The sequence below is a fragment of the Sebastes umbrosus genome, chromosome 4 (genome assembly GCF_015220745.1).
Source record: "Sebastes umbrosus isolate fSebUmb1 chromosome 4, fSebUmb1.pri, whole genome shotgun sequence".
Lineage (NCBI taxonomy): Eukaryota > Metazoa > Chordata > Actinopteri > Perciformes > Sebastidae > Sebastes > Sebastes umbrosus.
Genome location: NC_051272.1, coordinates 6,287,684 through 6,307,363, shown reverse-complemented (window position 1 = coordinate 6,307,363; position 19,680 = coordinate 6,287,684). Strand labels below are relative to the sequence as shown.

At 39.6% G+C, this 19,680-nt stretch overlaps 1 protein-coding gene across 10 annotated transcripts in view; it reads right to left on the bottom strand.

The window, feature by feature from the left end:
- Positions 1 to 3,306: 3,306 nt before the first annotated feature.
- The window catches only part of LOC119486138 (pleckstrin homology domain-containing family A member 7-like), a 177,827-nt gene continuing 161,453 nt past the window's right edge, over positions 3,307 to 19,680 (bottom strand). For 6 of the 10 annotated variants that reach the window (XM_037766019.1, XM_037766025.1, XM_037766022.1 and 3 more), the window contains 13 exons: positions 19,269 to 19,418; positions 18,411 to 18,512; positions 17,492 to 17,603; positions 16,518 to 16,648; positions 16,193 to 16,387; positions 15,908 to 16,004; positions 14,337 to 14,428; positions 13,199 to 13,462; positions 7,475 to 7,654; positions 6,025 to 6,158; positions 5,638 to 5,771; positions 5,315 to 5,355; positions 3,307 to 3,878 (listed from right to left, as the gene is read on the bottom strand). In XM_037766019.1, the coding sequence (XP_037621947.1) occupies positions 5,330 to 5,355; positions 5,638 to 5,771; positions 6,025 to 6,158; positions 7,475 to 7,654; positions 13,199 to 13,462; positions 14,337 to 14,428; positions 15,908 to 16,004; positions 16,193 to 16,387; positions 16,518 to 16,648; positions 17,492 to 17,603; positions 18,411 to 18,512; positions 19,269 to 19,418 (1,617 nt within the window). In that variant the 3' untranslated portion in view covers positions 3,307 to 3,878; positions 5,315 to 5,329. The remainder of the gene's footprint in view (positions 3,879 to 5,314; positions 5,356 to 5,637; positions 5,772 to 6,024; positions 6,159 to 7,474; positions 7,655 to 13,198; positions 13,463 to 14,336; positions 14,429 to 15,907; positions 16,005 to 16,192; positions 16,388 to 16,517; positions 16,649 to 17,491; positions 17,604 to 18,410; positions 18,513 to 19,268; positions 19,419 to 19,680) is intronic. The other 4 variants (XM_037766021.1, XM_037766028.1, XM_037766020.1 and 1 more) reach the window with 2 other exon arrangements.

The window sequence follows — 19,680 nt, the reverse complement described above, 5'->3', positions numbered from 1 at the left end:
ATAAATCATCGCAGCACGGTATCCCATGCGCACTCGCGTCTGGCTACGCTGTTCAGACAAGACTCCAACACAAACTACACGGAAGCTGCAAAACCCAAAGTTCTATCTAGTGAAGCCCGTCTTGCAAAACAGTTTTGGCCGCGGTTGGAGGACGCAGTGGAGACCGTAGCTTTGGTCTCAGAAGAGTTAGTTTAGTTCTGAGAATATCTAGTGAATGTACAGTGGACGTTTGTGCAGAAATAACTGCTGCAGCTCCTCCAGACCAACAGAGGTTTCCCGTGTCTTGTGAAGTGACGGGGGCTCTGCAGCGAGAAACGTTATCGCCTCCGACCGGGGCTCCAGTGTTCCCCTGTTCCCTCCGGCTGCGGTCGGGAGGCTGAGGCAGGAAAAGCCAACACTAGGATCAGCACTGATTCATGGAGAGACCTTCGTCTGGTCAGCTAACATTACTGCCAAGCAGGTGAAATATAGAGTGATATTGTGGTTTTAGCTGACGTGTGTCGCCTCACTGTTTTGAGCGATGTTCGTTTATGTCTATGTAGATCGAGCACACAGATGTCGCTGACAACAAGCAATTTCTGATTCTTACAAACAGTCCCTTTTAATGAGGGAAGAATTTGAACAAAAATATATCCTTATAACTTACTGACAAATTCTCATGGAGGCAAAAGAATCAGGAATTTCAAATTTTGACAAATAGGGCGAGGGTCTACAGCTTCGTGCATCTCAGCATTCAGGAGTTTTTTGCCGCAATGTACGTTCTTCACACATTCATCTGCTTCGGTCAGAATTTGCTTGAACCACAAGAAGCCACCACTGTCCAGGAGGCTGCCAGGGAAGTAACCAACCTCCTCAAGAGTGCAGTGGATAAGGCGTTGCAGAGTGAGAACGGACACCTGGATCTTTTCCTGCGTTTCCTTCTCGGCCTCTCGCAGACCAACAATCAGACATTGCTGAAGAGAGTTCTGACCACAATGGGCAGCAGCTCACCGAGAAATGAGGAGATTGTCGAGCACATCAAGGAGAAGATCAGGCAAAATCTCTCCCCAGAAAGATGCATCAATCTCTTCCACTGCCTCAGTGAGCTGAAGGATCAGTCTCTTTTGGAGGAAATCCAGAACTAACTGAGCTCCGGTAGTTTGTCAGAGACCCAACTGTCACCCTCACAGTGGTCTGCTCTGGCCTTTGTGTTGCTGACCTCAAAGGAAGAGATGGATGAGTTTGACTTGAGGAAATATTCAAGATCAGAGGAGGGTCTTCTGAGGTTGCAACCAGTGATCAAAGAATCCAGAGTAGTGTTGTAAGTAAAGAACAAGTATTTCTTTTTTTTTTACTTTTTAAACCCTTACCATTCTGCCCTCTTTTTTAGAGGGGTTGGGGGTGGGGGACAGAGGATGTTCTGGAGGAGATAGCAGGTTAACAGTAGATGTCACATAGAAGTGGTGTTCATCATCTGAAAGCTGGGAACCTGAAGATTAATTTGAGATACAGCTCAGCACTGTCAAGTTTTCTAGTCATAAATACAAAATAAAAATGTATTAATAATTGAATTATTTAATTAGAATAAAGTGTACAAGGGCTAAGAACATGATAACAGTGATGGTAATTTCCATGCTCTATTGTGTCTCATAAGTTGTCGCAACAATTTATGGGTTGATACCATTTGTTACAAACATTTGGTGTTACATTTTTATAATTTTTACCAATCGAGAATTGATAAAAATTATCAATAATCCCTCCAAATTACCACAGTAAGACACCAAGACCTTGAGGAACACCACAGAAAAAGCCATGCTGTAGATTGGTATCAAAAACTTTTTGGGGGACATTTGGGGATTTCTGCAAGCGATTGGATGGCGAGCACTTCTGTTCTGCTCAGAAACCCCCTTATTGTCAATCTAGCTAGGAAAGCCATCCATCATGTGAATGCTCTAGGTCTCTAGTTTGTGGTTGTAAAGTTATATTTGCTGTCTCTTTCAACTTCCTGTAGAAGACTAGTGTATCATGCTCCATTATTCAGACACTCGTAAGGCTTTGGCTCTTGAGGTTTTGTGCTGTAAAGTTGTCCTGCAGATTATCCAGTTAAACCTGAACCAGGGAAACCGCAATATAAAAAATAGTGTGCAGGCAGCAGATCTTGTAGGTGATTGTCTCATTCCTTGTTATGTTTCACAATTAAACAGCAAATTATGCTAATATGTTGAATTTTTTTTTAATTCAAACAGTGCGCTGGTGGCCAGCGGTGGAGGGGACAGGGGGGTTGGGGGGTTGAAGCCTTTGTTACAATTTTTGCAAGGATGGTCGCACAGATATGAGCTGATGTGGACTTGTGACGAGGAAACATTTGATACTTTTATACTAACGCCCAGGACGCACAGGGAACGTCGAGAGCGCGTGGCGTCTGCGTGGCGTGGTGGCTGCGTGATTCATGCATCGGGTGTTCACACCAGCTGCATTTCAGCTGCGTGTCAGCTGCTGCCGTCAGCCCTTTCTACATAGTTTACCTTTTAATGGCCATTTCATTTCATTATAAATGTCATTTATATTTATTTTAGACAGAGAAAGGTTAAGAAACGTGTGGTAATTTGTAAATAGTAGTAATAATCGACAATTAAAACTCCGTACTATATTCATTCATGGAGCTCTACAAGTCACTGCATGCTCTAGAACACTGTCCAGCACACATATTTCAGAATAAAAGCCTTGTGTTAACAAATGAAGGAATTCTGTCCACAGAAAAAACGCTTGAGGGCTTTTATTTTGAAATGAAAGTAGGAAGTGTTGATTTAAAAATAAGTCTTTACTTTTTTCATCTCCGTAACATATTCTATAGATGGACATCGCAAATGTAGTAATCTTGCTGGTATGATGTTAATAGATCACCTTCACTGTCCGTGACATACTCTACAGATGTCTAGACATTGAAACTGTAGTAATATAACCAGTATGATGTTAATATACTGTCAATGGATCACTTTCACTGTCTGTTGTTGCTGTGAAACGCACGCGTCAAAAATAGGCGAGACCTCTTTTCTCTAGAAGAGACGCAGCTGAGACGCGCGTCTCACGTGGGCAGTGTGGCTGCTCTAACCTGTTAACACGGACGCCGAAATAAAAAACAACAGGTAACGCAGCCGCCATGCGCTCCTGACGTTCCTGGTGTGTTCCGGGCTTTATACTTGTGCGGGTTTCTCCTTACCGCAAATCAACATTCTCATTATTCTGTTAGTTATGTTCTAGTTTATTTAGCTTGTGAAAAATGGATGTATTATATTTTTGACCTTCAGGAAAACGCACACCAAATAGTTAACTTGTTTTAATATTTATTTTCTGTAAATGACTTTACTTTTTTCATGTGTTTTTTTCTTTTTAATTATCAATCATATTCTAATGCATTTTAGTTGATTTGACAGGACCATCATCATTGTTATATAGAAAATATACAGTAGAAGTTGAACAAGCATGTCTAGCCAAACAAGGTAATAAATAAAGGATTCATGTGAAAACATCCCTCCTGTAGTCTGAGTATGTTGGCGTTGGCTTTCTTTTCACTCTTCTTTTATTCACTCATAAAAATACAGACCAAACTACAAAACAGCTAATTGCAGATTTAAAAAAAAGAAAAAAGCATTTCACTCGTGTTATAAATTATTGTTGCTTAATTGTGCACAAGCAAGAATTAATTATATTTCTAAACTATGAATCAAAACTACTGAAATGCGTCTTGTTCTCACTCATAATAAACAGATATGTTAGAAGTGAATCAGTTAGTTGTTAACTGCTGAAAAAATGATTAGTTTTCTTCCCCTTCATAAAGAATCTCTTCTGTTTGGTTGTGTTGGCCGTCCCTCTGGGTCAGTGCTCTGCAGCAGCTTTGGCTGAGGAGAAAACACAGTGAAGACATTATTTATTCTTGCTGTCAGGATATCATATCATCATATCAAGTGCAAATACACCTTTTAAACTAAACACATTTAATTAGCATTTTTGATTTTGTTTTTACAAGGACAAACTGCTCCGAGGAGAAAATGTCTCTTGTAACAGTTTCGTTTTGTGTAGTTTGGCAAATCTGATACCTAAAGGAGACCTGGCTCAAATATTATGTGCAAATATGTGTATTACTTAATATATGTGAACTGACAGCAAAACAAAAAGTAATTTACTACTAAGTGTTTGACCCATGTGATCTAGACTGCAGTAAATACTATATTCATGAGGAATACAGGAGCAGCACAAACCAGTATGATAGTATATATATATATACTATAGTATGAGTGTCATTGGTCCTGCAAGAGTTTGATCAGTTTTTTTTTCTTTACTTTGAAAACACACACACAACTTGCACCAAAACCCCACACAAAACCACCACATTTCACCAAAACAGCACTTAAGGATACCTGAGCCAAGAAGAAACCTGAAGCTCTTTGGCGAGTATGTCACCCATAACAAATACACCAGGATTGCGCACAGATTTGGTTCAGGGACTTCCAAAACCAAGCTACAAAATGTTCAGTCAAAGGTAAAAGAAGAAGTAAAAGTACAGAAGGTCATCCGCTATTTTGTTCTCACGGATTAATTTATTTTTCCTGTTCCAACCTCAGGAAATATCTGGTTAACTTGCAACCGAAAGTTGCAGGTTCAATCGGGACACAAAAATTCCAACATACTATGTACATCATTTGTAGATTTAAAGGGGACCTATTATGCTTTTTTCCTTTCCTTTATTGCGTTACGTAGTTTTTTGTACATGTAAAATGTCTGCAAAGTTGCAAAGCCCAAAGTCCACGCCAAAGGGAGTTACTCTCCCCCACAGAAACACTGCTCCTGTAATGCCCTGCTTGAAGTCGTGCCGTTTCTTCTGTAACGTGGTGATGTCACCAAGTAACACATTTACATAATACCTGCCTAGCGGCTGGTTTGGCACGCCCTCAAACAAAGCTAGTTCGAGCTGAGCTGGAGTGGAGTTCGAAGAGTTTGGTTCTGTTGACCAATCAGAGCAGACTGGGCTTTCTGAGAGGGGGAAGGCAGGGCAGGTGGCGGGGCAGGAGCTCAAACAGAGCGTTTCAGACAGGTACGAGGTGCTACAGCAGACAAGTAAAGCGTTTTTTTTTTTTAACATTAAAGTATGTAAACATGTTCTAGTAGAAACCCCAAAATACAAGTATGTATGAACCTGGAAATGAGCATAATAGGTCCCCTTTAAAGAGTCTCTTTTGTCACCAATCTGTGCACATTCCTGACCAAAACCAAAATACATATACTGAGAGATACAACACAATGAATTCACACCACCCAAAAGGGAAATGGCAGGTACCTGGACCAGACATGCTCACCGACTCTCCAGCCACTCAATCCCTGCACACCAGGGACAAATCACATGTTTCTTGTCTGAGATGGCAATCTAAGATGATTTTATTCCTCTGTGTTTTTGTACTTCTATCTTTGTGTGAATTGATTTCAGGTTTACAGGACAGTTCTGTAAATTGAGGACATTTTGGTTGGTCTTTCCTTCATGAGGCTGTTTGACTTGCTTTTCAGGTAAAGGTTAGGATTGTTAAAATTGGAGTATAAGGGTTTAAAGAAAGTCTTAGTGGTGATGGTTGTTGATTATGTTTATTAACGTGTAAGTACACTAACCTGCGACCAGTTTGCTCTTGCGCGAGGCCTCGGAGGCCAGTGCGTGGGACACGTTCATGATCCTCTCCTGCTGTTGCAGAGCCGAGTCCAGCTCACCGAAGTCCAGTGATGCAGACGGCTGTATGTTCTGAAAACTGTTGAAAGGATGCAAACAACTTAAAAACAGTGGATTCATGAATAGCATAGATTACCATTTAGGTTTTAATTTTCTACCTGGGATACAGTAGATTGTACCCCCATGGTGGACATTTTGAACTCGCTGTATGTATATCAGTGCAGAAACAGAATATTTAACACCAAACATCTTCCGCATACCAACACGGTCTCAGTGTTAAACACCAAAAAATAGAAACCCAACTCCATTGTCATTATTTGAGTGCCGTCTACCTGGATTTAGCCAGCAGGTTCTTGATGCGCTCGGCCCGGCGGGAGCGTTCCTCCAGCTCCTCTGGACTCAGAGGCTCATCAGGGTCGGACTCTACGTAGCGCTCTGGGATGGGAACCTTTCGCGGTTTGGACAGCTGCGTGTTGGATAGACAGGTAGTCAGTCTTATAGCTCCATAATTTAAAGACAGCCATGGACAGTTTCCTCTAGTTTGTCCATTCCAGTGGAGGTATACAACAGGTATTAGGTTTCGCTTGGTAATATGTAGTGTTGGAGCCCTAATGTAGTTGGTTTTTTTTGGATAACAGAGTGAATGTATGCTTGCAGTTCTGGCATTGACCACATGGTGGAACATTATTATATGAAAGTGCATATAGATAATCTCTCAGGTGATGAGGATCAGGTGTGTGTAAGACGGGAAGCCAAACAGTTTGTGACCGTGCCGTGTGTAACTTGTTGGCTTGGATTCTGCTGGATGGAAACATGGGAAGAACAATATGCAGATATCTACATGATTCTATGATGAGATGTGAAACTGAATAAATACAACCGATCCAGAGCACAGGACGTTGGTTTGTTTTTAAAGAACGCGTCCGAACAAGTTCTCCCGTTCGTCCCTAAGTGGCTTAAAGATATTATTTTGTTGTTAAAAGTCACATGTGGTACCTTTTCCATAATAACAGTAAAGAATTCCCTCTCAGGTATTATTGGTATATTAATTTTTGTGTTTTATCATTATTTTCCTAATTACCTACTATTACCATCACTATTATTATTTGTCTAATTACTTTTTCTGTATGTGTATATTTGATTTATTTCTGTAATATGTGACCTTGGACGAGAGGATGTGGGAGTGTATCGACATGCAAAGATGACTATATTTTGTATAATGAAAAAATACCAATAAAAATAAGTCTAAAAAATACTTTAATCTAAAACTAACCTATGAAAGAACATGAATAGCGTGAATTTAAGTGATGTCAAACCAAACCATTCAAACAATATATCTAACCTGTCATTTTGAAAATTATGCTTTCAAATTGATTTCATTGAATCTTATAATCTTTCATGCAGTGAAATGTGAATGTTTTTATACCAGAAGTGAGCACAAAGTTCATGGCATACCACACATTGGATTTGAAAAAGGCTGCTCATTGATAAAGTCAATGCAGAACTGTTTAAAACCTGACAGCAAATTACTGTTTTTTATTTTATTTACAGGCCTTGTAAAACAGACAGAGGGGTCTGAGGGTTAAAATGTCACCCTTCAGTCTTTCATGAATAATGCATACTAAAACCTATCTATATTATGAAAGATCATAGAAGGTGTCCAAGATAGACAAGAACTATAAAGTGCAGATTTAACCGGATGGATCAGATCAGTGGAGCCGTTAGAGGATTAGAATCAATTGGGGGTGCCTCCTGTGTTTTTCATGGCTGATGTGCGTCTACCTCTCGGCTGATATCCAGGTCGTAGTCAAGAGGCTCCACATCCGCCTCTCGTATGTGTGTGGTTGTAGTCGTCACCGTCACCCACTCGTCTGATTGGATCCTCCCTCTCTCTCTCATTTGACTCCACCCTTCATCGCTCTGACCCTCAGCAGCGAGTCGCTCCTCCTCCCAATCAAACACCTGGAAACGGCAGGAGTCACGATTACACAGCTAGCTGGTAACTGTCAAAAACAGATTTGCTGCTATCATTTAAGTCTTTAAAAGTTGCAGTGTGTAGGATTTGGCGGCATCTAGCGGTGAGGTTGCAGACTGCAACCAACTGAAACTTAATATTATATTTCATTTCAGCCAATAGACCCCTCTAAATGCTACACACTGGCCCTTTAAGAAAAGTTAATATAAATGAATCACAAAACCTCAGTGTTGTCTGGACATGTGTTTAAAAGGTGTTGGATCATTTATTATTATTAGGAAAATTAATAAAACAAAAATATTATAGAAAACAATCAAATTAATATTTTTGAGCCATTTATATTATTTCCACAAATTAACCAGATTTTTATGAAGACAAAATCCTCCAACAGGTTTCTTACACTACTTTTTTTTAGAGTGTAAACTATTAGTTGATTCATAAGTTATTCAATTAATTTAATTAATTTGCAATCAATCAATTTTTTCAACACAAATGCTAAGAATTTACAGGTTCAGCTTCTCAAATGTGAATATTTGCTGGTGTCCTTCGTCGTCTATGGTAGTAAATCGAATATCTTTGGTTGTTGGGTGTTGATCAGACAAAACAAGAAATGTGAAGAAGTGATCTTGGGCAGACAATTCTCACAGAAAAAGATTAATTGAGAAAATAACTGGCAGATAAACCAATAGAGGAAGAAATCACCACAGTTACAACCTTAGTATTTTTTATAGATCAGTGAAGGTTAATAAAACATGTTTATACTCTTCAATAAAGTGAAAGAAAAGACAAACCCACACTGGAGCAGTGGCGGGAAGAGCAAAGGAGGGTAGTGACAATTAAATCTCTTTGTGACTCAAAGCAGTGAAGTTTATGGGGAAATATTAAATTGTTGTAAAATGAAGGGGGCTGTCACCATCGTGGTCTTCCTCGTTTAACAAGGAAATTCTACAATATTGGTGTATAAAACAATGTAATGTCTCTGCAGTGAGTCGTGCCTCAGTTAGAGGGAGACAAACACTAAACTGAAAGAGGAAGACAAATATGAATTTAACATTTCTGTGCAACCAGGAATAATTATAGCAAGAAGTTCATCCAGGGATTTGAAAGGATTATGTTTAGTATCGTTACTAAAGAGGCAGATGATTAGTCTGTGTTTCTGGAAGCTGTAATTAGACACACATACCACATCCTTCTGTCCTACGAACACCAGCACTTTAACATCTACAAAACATACTCTTACACTTTTGCTCTGACAAGTACTAATGTGTGTGTGTGTGCAGCCCAGTCGCACAGCAGTTTGTGAAATAGTTATACAATTGAATGTATTGATTTGTGCACATAGACGCGAGTTTTATCTTTTTTTTCCTGTTGGTCAGCACAAAAATCAATTTTGTAATCCACATAATCGTGAACCGGTAAGTATAAAGAGCGGCGTGGATGGGTGGGTCAAAAAACACTAGACTTTACTTTCGCCCAGGACATCGGTGTTTGTGTCCTGTGTGAAACCAGAAGTCAACATTGATTTATTTGTCACGTAACTTCCGTACTTAAGTTATGGTATTTCCGGAGATATTTTAAGCCAAACCGGGATCTTTTCCTAAAGCTGAGTAGTTTTGTTGCCTAGACCTAACCAAGTCGATCTATTCCTAAACCTAACCAAGTAGTTTTTGTCACATAACTTCTGTACTTAAGTTGCGCCACTTCTGGTGTTATTTTTTAATTTTTATATAAGGTAATGTGAGTAAAGTGATTTTTGTACGTGATGTTTAAATGTATATAATGTGTAAAATTGTTTGTGATTTCTGTTTCGGACCCTAGGAAGACTAGCTGGCGTCATGACGTCAGCTAATGGGGATCCTAATAAACTAAACTAAACCCAACCCGCAACCTTTTCCTAAACCTAACTAAGTAGTTTTGTTGCCTAAACCTAATGAAGTAGTTTTATTTTGAAAAGACTGGAGCGGAAACTGACACGTGCATCAAGTGTTGATGGACATTCGTAGGAAAACTCACGAAAAATACGTTGTTGAAAGGGAAATATTTGTCTATGTACACGAATCAAATAGATTCAATTTTGTGACTATTTCACAAACTGCCGTGAGACTGTGTTGGGGTGTGTGTGTGGTGTGTGTGTGTTCGTGTGTGTGTGTGTGTGTGTGTGTGTGGTGAGGGGTACTTGTGAGTAATCATCCAAGGAAGCATCAAAGCCATGCATGCATCCTTCCCACTCCAGTAGCCTGCAGCACGGTCTGATCTGTTGGCGTGTTCACATGCTCTGAGAAAAACACTGCATCCCATGCCTTGTTGTGCTCAGGAGAACCAATCACACACCAAAAGGGACAGAGAGAAAGAACACCATGCAGACACAGATTCATCAAACCCCCGACAGATTAGGAAGAACACAGCCCAGAGGAGGTTCAGAAGCAAGAAACTCTTTATTGTCGAGTGCAAATCTCTACATGATAGAAAAAGAAAAGGGAAGAGTTGTGCGTTGCTTCTCGATAACACAGAGTTAGGTGGTGATTAGCAGTTCACTTCTCTAAATTCTCTACTATAGTTCTACTCTTCGTCTGAGCGACCTCCTGTAACTATTTTCTCTTTGATCTGATATATTGTACGTATAGCTGTGGAAAGGAAGAAGCAATGTGGCAGAAAAACTCTCGAGATTAATACTTGTCAGAAAAACAAGGAGCGGACAGCAGCGCCAGGAGAACCAAATCTGTGTGACAAGAACATGATCTCTGGGTTCTGTGGTTCATAACCTTTTCCCTTGAAGAACCCCTTTTCTACCATTGAGGCGACCCCTGACAAAGCGACATATTTTATTGCTATTTCATATTATATTCAATGCATAAATAACAGTACATAACAACTGATAAACTGTTGAATAATAGTGAACGCAATAACGGCAGGAAGTTTGTGTAAAACGAGCGATTTGGATGGATTCTGAGCAGATTATTTCCTGTGAATATTGCATCTGAGATGAGTTTTCCTGTTATTTTTAGGAACTTTTAATATAATTCTGTCTATTATTGAATGTATTTTTTAATTTTTCACAATCATACATACTTAATAAGCTTCTTATTGACACATTCAGTGTTTTCTTCTCCCTGACACTTGGCCATTGTTCTATCAGCTCTTTGGTTGATTTCACTGCGTATTTTTCTAATGCAGGACACATTGTGCGAAATATCCAGTAAAGGCCTGGTAGAGGCTCGGGGTTTTACTCAGTTGTTGACCACCGAGACCACGACCGAGACGCCTTGCCTTCTCTGCACCGATGGTGACTCTTTGACTCTTCGGCCAGGAGCAATCTACTTTAACAAAATTGATAATTATCGGTTGTATTTTTGTCGAGCTCATTTGGGCGTTTGGGAATGCATGTCGCTAGCTAACGATAATCGTCATGTGAAATGAATAAATTATTATATATAAATTAAGACACAAGAAGCACAACCTTTTTTTAAAAGACATAAATCTCACAATTGTGTGTGTTTCACATTGTGTCTTTGTTCGGTATCCTAAAGTTTAGCTGACTGCGTGTCATGTAAAGACCACAAAACATGTCAATTCGACCATCGTACATGTTGACATTTTGCACGATAAACTAAGTGTGAAGTGAAGCGTTAACTTCACCGTTAATTCAAACTTTTTACAAGTAAACTTTTTTTTCTTTTTGACATTACAGATGCTGTGACGACCGTTTTTGAGGACATCCAAGAGAGACGTGAAGTTCTACATGAACTACCAGGACTGGTGGCGGGGGCTACTGAAGTACTGTAAGTTCAAGTACCTTCCCCTCATACAAACATCTATCATACATAATATTCTACATCTTGTACACCTGACGACACACATCTGCCCTCTTGTCTTGACCCCATAGTTGCCACAGATGTAGTTAAATACTATCCTGTCCAACATCTGATAAAGGATTTGGCCACTGTTCTGTCCCTTTCTTTCTTTCCACACAGATTTCCCCATGACGAAGTTGTCCGCTCCTTGTTCACACCTATTCATATCTTTTTTATTACTTATTTCAGCCCTGTTGCTTGAACCTGTCCTGTATATTTATGATGCATAAAAACAGCACGGCATAGGCCACTTAAAAGTACTCAGATATGAGTACAGATTCTTTCCCCAACTTTAAATGTGGCAATGTAATTATCAACCACTGTCAAACACTAAAAAATAACCTTGTAGTCTGTACAAGAAAAGGCGGTATCAATGAGGATGTTAATTCAAATATAAAATGGCGTAAACATGTTTTATGCTGGTGGAGTAGAGAAAATAAAATATGCTCTGGCGTTTATGGTCGTATGCACTGAGGGTGGATTACAGACTATGTATTGCTCACTGTTACGGGGACATTTGAATTCAAGGGTTTATGGGAAATGTAGTCTGATTACAGGCGGATCTCACAGCAGTCTGGTTACAAGTGTGTGTTAGTCTGTAATCATAATACCTATCTGGCAGTTCTTATGTGTCATGTTATCTTAATGGAAGACTTTGACATTTTGAATTACTTATTGTATCACTTATTTCACCCAGGCGTGTTAGCATTGTTAGCATTCCATACTGAAACCAAGGGGTATTTAGTTTTAATGTCAAAGTATTCCTTTAGGGGTTAAACCCAGCAGCGTCCCCACATCTCTCCCTGACTTTCTGCTTCTATACAGAAAAGCAAACTTAAAGCTGACTCCTGCATCGTTTCTATGATTCTGAAGTGGAGACGCGTGCTTCAAAACAAAAGCACGGCTAATTAAAATGTTGATTTAAGGAGGTGCATTTGGGACAAAAGGCAAAAAGATCGTCAGCAAAACAAGGCACTTGAATTTCATTTGAAGAAAAGAAAGCAGGGAGGGTGTGATCATGATTTGTGCCACTAGCATCTGCCTCTTTCTTCATTTCATCAACCTGAATACTTATTTTTCCAACATTTCTCCCACTCCTCTATATGCTCTATATACCAAATCTCTACAAAATATAACTGTACAACTGTATTACTGAAAATATCCCTCAGTAAATAAATAAAAGTGTACAAGTACACGGCGTGTAGATGTACATAAATGGGCTCTTCTCTCTACTTTCTGGTGATTAAAACAGAGAAAGGAAGGCAGAGTGATGCCTTCCATTCCCTCCTTTTTCTCCGTGGATTTACATTCAGAATTGTGTCAGTGAGGTCCCACCAGGGGGCAGTGGTAACAAGGTCAAACCTTTTTAAAAAAATAAAAATAAATAGGGAGCGACTGTCCCAGTCCAAAACTAGCCGAGTATTCGCCTCAACTGCCTGTGCTCATTTTGTCTCCCATTGTTCTTAAAGCATTATCGAGCCTAACTAGCCAGCCATAGTCAGTCCCGCCCTTTTAGCTTGTTAGTGCTGACGTCAACAACCAGTGGTTACACAAGGCAGAGAGCGCTAGTGTGTTAGGTTATTATGTGGCCGGGGGCTGGAGGGTGGCATAGCAGCAAGGGTGGTGAAGGTGGTGCTCCCTGTGTCTGCTGCTGCTGCGCGGGGGCGGGGGGTAACGTACGGAGGCCGGAGGCTCGGAGGTGCTGGAGGGCAGTCTGGAGGAGGAGGAGGAGCGCTGGGTGGTGACCGTGGATGCGGAGAGGCCCGTGCAGGAGCGTTCGCCCTGGCTGAGGTTCCTCTTGCGCTCTCGAACCAGCGCCTTCTGGTGGCGCTTCATCCGCTCCAGCTGCTCCTCCGCGGTCATTCGCCCTCGAGGCTGGCTGCTCGGGAGCGGCAGGGCTTCTGTAGGCGATGACAGACGCTCCAAGGCACTCTTGGGTCTCTCCTGGTGAGACAGGGAAGGAGGAAAGATGCAGGGAGAATTGGAACGAGGACGGGATGGAAATGAGAGAGGGGATGGATAGTTAGTGGGGGAGACAGAGAGTTCAGAACAGAACGAAAGACGGAGGAATATGGAAAGAGAAATAGGCAGTGATGTTGCAGATTGCAACCAACTGAAATTTCTCCCGTGTGCTTCACAGTGTCAACTCCCTCGTCTGCACTTGTAAGACTACAGGTGACTTTCTACCTCATTGTCATCCTCCAGATCATGACTCGACTGATCTGGTCTTTCTGGCCACTCCCTTTCGCTTTTCCACAGGAAACGTGGGCCCTGTATCCAGTTCTCACTTTTGATGAAACTCTCAGCTTTCAGACCTCGTGAGGCTTGATCTGCCGGATTCTCAGAGGTGTTGACCTACCTCCATTGATCGTGTTGGCAACAAAGGTTTTGAAACAAGATGTTTACTTCAGTACAGTAGTACTGTCTGTCCAGAAGATTGACTGTTCTAGCTGAACTTGAAGCTCCCTTCTTAGCATCTTGTCGACTTTGACAGCAACAACTGCTGCCGTCAATTCCATTCTGGGGATAGTGATCTGTTTTAGTGGAGCAACTCTGGACTTTCCCATGTCTGTCTGTCTGTCTGTCTGTCTCTCGCTCTCTCTCTCTTTCGCTCACTCTCGCTCTCTCTGTCTCCTAAACCTCCTAAACATAAAGACATACATTTTAAAGCGCGAGTGAGAGAGAGAAAGCGCTTTGTCCGGTCGGAAGACTAGAAAGGCGTTGTATAAATGCAAATTCATCTACCATTATGAGTTGCTACAAGGCTCATGCAAACAGCTGATCACAGGGATCTGCAGATGTTGTTATCTGGACTCACCCTGGGTGCGGAGCTCCCGGGGCCTCTCCTCAGGGTGACGTAGGACGCGATGGAGTTGGACTGGTTCAGTCTAGATGAGGGGCCTGACAGACCTAGTTGATAACAACAAGACAAGAATCAGCTTTTTCATCTGCAAAGTGAAAAAGCAGTTAGGTCAAACAATGAAAACACGGGGACGGAATGCAAAAATCTAAATCTCCGTAAGGGTAAAAAATTTAGAATAAACTTTAGGTGAAACAAAAACAGATATTATGCCACATATCAACACTGGTCAAATACATTCCTCAATTTAATTGCTAAACAGTAAACATATTTACAAAATGAGATTCTTTCTTATTAAAAATGTGTCTCCGGATTTAGAAACATTTTAATTAGATTCCAGACGATGGACCGTCTCCTCTTGCGGGTGACAATAAATTCTACTACTGAGGGATCATTTATTAGAAAGATAAGCACGACATTTTCCACATTTTAACGGACGAATCTTCTATTCTGAAAGGATTGGATTTCTAATGAAAATATGTGTCTTACCAAACACAAATACATCTGTCTGTCTATGCATATTCAACGTTTTAATCAAATAAATTAAAGCTTGCTAAGTATTTTTTCTCTACAACAAAACCAAGTTTGTTTCCAAAAATGTTGATCTACAGTACGTCCTTCAAGTAATACAAAAATGTGAGCTAAGATGATTGGGTACTTATAATTTATAAATGGTAAATTGATAGGTAATAGACTTAGTTAATAGTTATTTTACTGTTAACAAACAACAAAATGATAATTAATAATGTTTACTAATTATTAATAATGCTAATTTATGTTCTTTTATTATCAGTTTGTGTAATATGAAATAATTAGTTTATAAATTTGATATTGTATCATAGCTGATAAGAGACGATAACGATTACCTTCTGATTACACTAGTTTAGTATTTATTAACAGTTTATTGTTGTACACATTATAACATTTGATATACTATATTAAGCATTTGTTAATGAATACCAAATGATTTGTAAACCTTTAAGAAATCGTTTGTAAATTGTAAATTATTATTAACCATGAATAAAGTATTAGCTATCTATCTAAATAATGTTTATGGACGCTTTACAAAGTATTTATTAACCATTTAACAAGGTATTATAATCATCAGTTGCAACTTGATAATAGCCATCCAAATAATGTTTATAGATGGTTTAAAAAAAAACAATTATTAAACATCAACAAAGTGCTACAAATATCTATGTATATCTCACAAACAATTTCATAAAGATTTACAAATAATTTTGTAATCATTAACAAATACTTAGATGTATAATATATAAAATGTTGTGTGCAACAATTAACTGTTAAAATAAATTATAGAATTACTAATAATTAGTAAACATTATTAATTATAATTGAATGTGTTAACAGTAAAATAACAACAAAACTGAAATGAACCATCAATTTACCATTTATAAATGGTTATTATTAAGTGTTACCGATGATTGCATTCTATGCTGGGAAATCACTAGTTATAAAAAATAGTCTATTTTCTGTTAAATGTATTTTGCATGTTACTGTTGAGCTACCTTGGCCTTGGAAATACTGGTAGTCAACGTCAGACCCGGTGCTGTGGTGGCTCAGTCCCGGCAGCTCTGGTTCACTCACATATGACCGCAAGTCGGTCTGAAACCAGAAGAGGTAAGACGGAAAATGGTTATTGGTGATTTTGACCAAAACAACTATGGATATGGAAATATGGAAAACATGATGTCTTAATATGAAAATAAACATTAAAATCCCCCCAAACTGCATTCACATGGCTTCATTCCAGTAGAATAGCAGGGAGCTGGATTAACTGAAGGTGAGCATACCTTACAGTCTCCATTGACAACATACTGCCCGCTCTCCCGGTCCCTCTTCCTCTCATCTGATTGGCGTTTAAGCCCACGCACCGAAGTGTGGCGGATGACCGAGGCCTCTTTGGGGAGAGGCGGCACCACCGGGGGCGTCTCCTCGTAGTCGTAGAGGCGAGGCAGCGGCGGCCGGGGTGGGGCGGCGTCCTCTGCCTGGACAGCAAACAGACAAGAGTGGGATTCAGTATTTTGTATGTATGAACTCCCAAATGCAATCTGACCAAATCCAGCGATAATTCCTTAAAGTTTAATATGACGTAAACAGCAGAAGGGGGACACTCACCCACTTTGGCACGGTGCTGTGAGGCAAAGTATGGGAGCGGATGCTGGGGATGGAGCTGCGAGGAGGCGGCTGGACCTCCATGCTAAGAGAAGGCACTGCCGGGTCTGACACCGAAGGCACTAATTTCCTCTCTGGTGGAGAAATCAAGGGTTAGCTTTTAAATACAAGCAGTTTTGAAATGGATTTAAAGTCAGAAAGGGGGGAGACATTTCTGACCACATTTACACTGAGAAGAGTACGAACAAATACATGTAGATTTCAATGAATGTAGCCACAACAAGCCATACAATTGCCATTTTCACTCAAAATCTGATCTTTAGAAGCAGAGGTCTAAGTAAGGGATAATGTACAGCGAGCCCGTCATTATTGCAAAATGAAACAGGGTGAGCAGGGGTCTTGAATCAACCTGAAGGGGTTCATTTTGCAATAATGACCAGCTCGCTGTACATTATCCCGCTTATTACACGGCTACTTACTAAAACAAAAATTATAATTTGATGCAGAATATTGATTTAAAAATATTATTTAAATTATTTTATTGCTTCCACTAAAAAAAAATGAGTCCGCTCAGAACTGCGTCCATAGCAACGGTCTGTTATTCATAGCAACGGTCTGTTATTAATAGCAACGGTCTGCTATAAAAAAAATAATAGACTGTAGAATGCCGTAATTGACCAATCAGAATCAATTATTTAATAAAGCCGTGTAATAAACTGAGATAAGAACTATTAGTGTAAACACAGAGAGTACATTACCCACAACACTGTTAACTGATAATTACACAATATGTGGACAATACAGTGAATATGTATTCAGTAAATGTGTCAGAGTGGTAATTGTTATCGAGTAACGACCTGTATTTCATTGTAAAACTCACTTTTCATTTTGATATTAACTGTAAAATAGATGGTGCAGTTTTCCTATAAACTGTGGCTTTTGTCGATATTAACTGCTGGGTTGCTGTGGTTACCAACCTGGGTTCTGGACAGAGTCGATGGTGATCTTGTAGTTGGCTTTGCTGGAACTCAGCCCCCCCATCACGTCCTCGATCCTCCACAGCTCACGTTTCATCTCAGCTTTCTCCTGCTACAGATTAACACATTTGACTCCATTCATATGTTATTTGTTCACTTCTGGTTTGGTTCAGCTTGAGTTTTCAATGTCACAGATTTGGTAATCTATAAAACTGACGTTATTAGAAAACTACACTTTTCATATAGAGCAGGTCTACAGAGAGAGAGAGAGATGTGCAGCAACAACAATGATAACACAACAGCTAAAATAATAATAATAGAAATATAACTAATAATAATAGCAGCAGTGGCTATAATAGAATAATAATCGCAGTAATAGTAGTAGTAATAATAATAGAAATCCAACTAATATTAATAGCAGCAGTGGATATAATATAAATATGACTAATAATATTAGCAACAGTGGATATGATGGAATGATAAGAATAGCAGTAATAATATTAGAAATATGACTAATAATGGCAACAGTGGATATAATAGCATGATAATAGCAGTAATGGTAGCAGAAATAATATTAGGATTATAACTAATATTAATAATAGTAGCGGTAGATATAATAGGGTAATTGTAGCAGTAAGAGTAGCAGTAATAATAATATAGATATGACTAATAATAATAGCAGCCGTGGATATAATATAATGATAATAATAGCATTAATAATAATATAACTATTACTAATAATAAATAGTAGCAGAAGATGTGAAGATATATGCAAGATTTGAAATTATCTGAAGGACTTGAGGACCAACTAAATACAGGCTGTTAAAAAGCCACAGATACTGTAAATAAAAGCCAGAAACTAGATGCTTCACGTGGACAAACCAGAGCTGTCAGTTTGATCTGCAGTACCAGGTCTCACCTGAGGGGTGGCGCCGTGGTTCATGTGTGCCTGCAGCGCCGTCCTCAACTGCTCCACTGATCTCTCCAGCCTGCTGTAGTCCTCCCAAGCGAGGGCCATCTCCTGCAGCACACACAGACTTTGGTTACACATACAGTAGAGTTTATAAGATACATGTATAGATGCTTCCTCCAAGAGATCTCTATATGTATACACAAACTTTATTACAGGCATCAGTGCAGTTACACACACGCTCTTTCAAACATGCAGACGTATACTGCACCTGCACAAGTAGCTGTATGCATTCAAACACACATGCATGCCCAGAGACATATACATGCGTTATGTTTCATGAAATTGTGCAGACATTTGCCATTTTGTGACATATACATTGAATACATGTGTGATTTTAAATACATTGATGTATTTTACCGATCCCAAAATGATTGTGTTACAGCAGCAGGTTAACCAGGCAAAGCACCGGAACAGTAAATAAAATGTACATTTCAACACTAGAGATATATATCTATAGAAAACGTAATATTCAGAATATTAGAATAGCAAGAATACACTATACATATACCCGACTAACATAAAAACAAAAATATAAAATATAAACATAGAATAACATACTATATATATTAGCAGAGTGTGCAAGTTAATGTTTTGTTTTTAAATACAAATAAAATGAAGTAGAAAATGTGCAAATGTAGATGTGGGAAATTCAACATATGCAAGGTTATTGCAGGAGCAAAAATGTATTTGTATTTATTTATATATTAGAAAAATATCCTTATTCCTCTAGACTATACATACAGTATGTTGTGCAGAATAAAAAGACACACACACACACACACACTGGCATACATACATACATACCGTGGAGAGGCGTGATATCTGGGCCCGGATGGAGACCAGATCCTCCTGCAGCAGCCTCTGCTGGTAGGCGATCTTGTGGGCGTGGGCCGGCTGCTCCTGGTACTGCTCCATCTGCTGGTGGGACACATCCAGCACACTCTCCAGCTTGTCCTGAAGGGGTGAGAGTCACGCAGCATGAGGTCAAGCAAAGCAACTATTAAGACCCGCATCTGCTCTGAAAATGTGACTCTTCAGCAGATGGCACTCATTCAAAAATGTCTCCAGAGGGCAGCACAATCATGAGCCCCATAAGATTTAATTCTTACTTAGCTGAGCTGTATATGATCAGACTTTCATTCCAAACTTTATAGTATAATGTATTGCAATTTACTTTACTTCAGATAACTATCTCTTCCAAGAGCCTGGTTACACT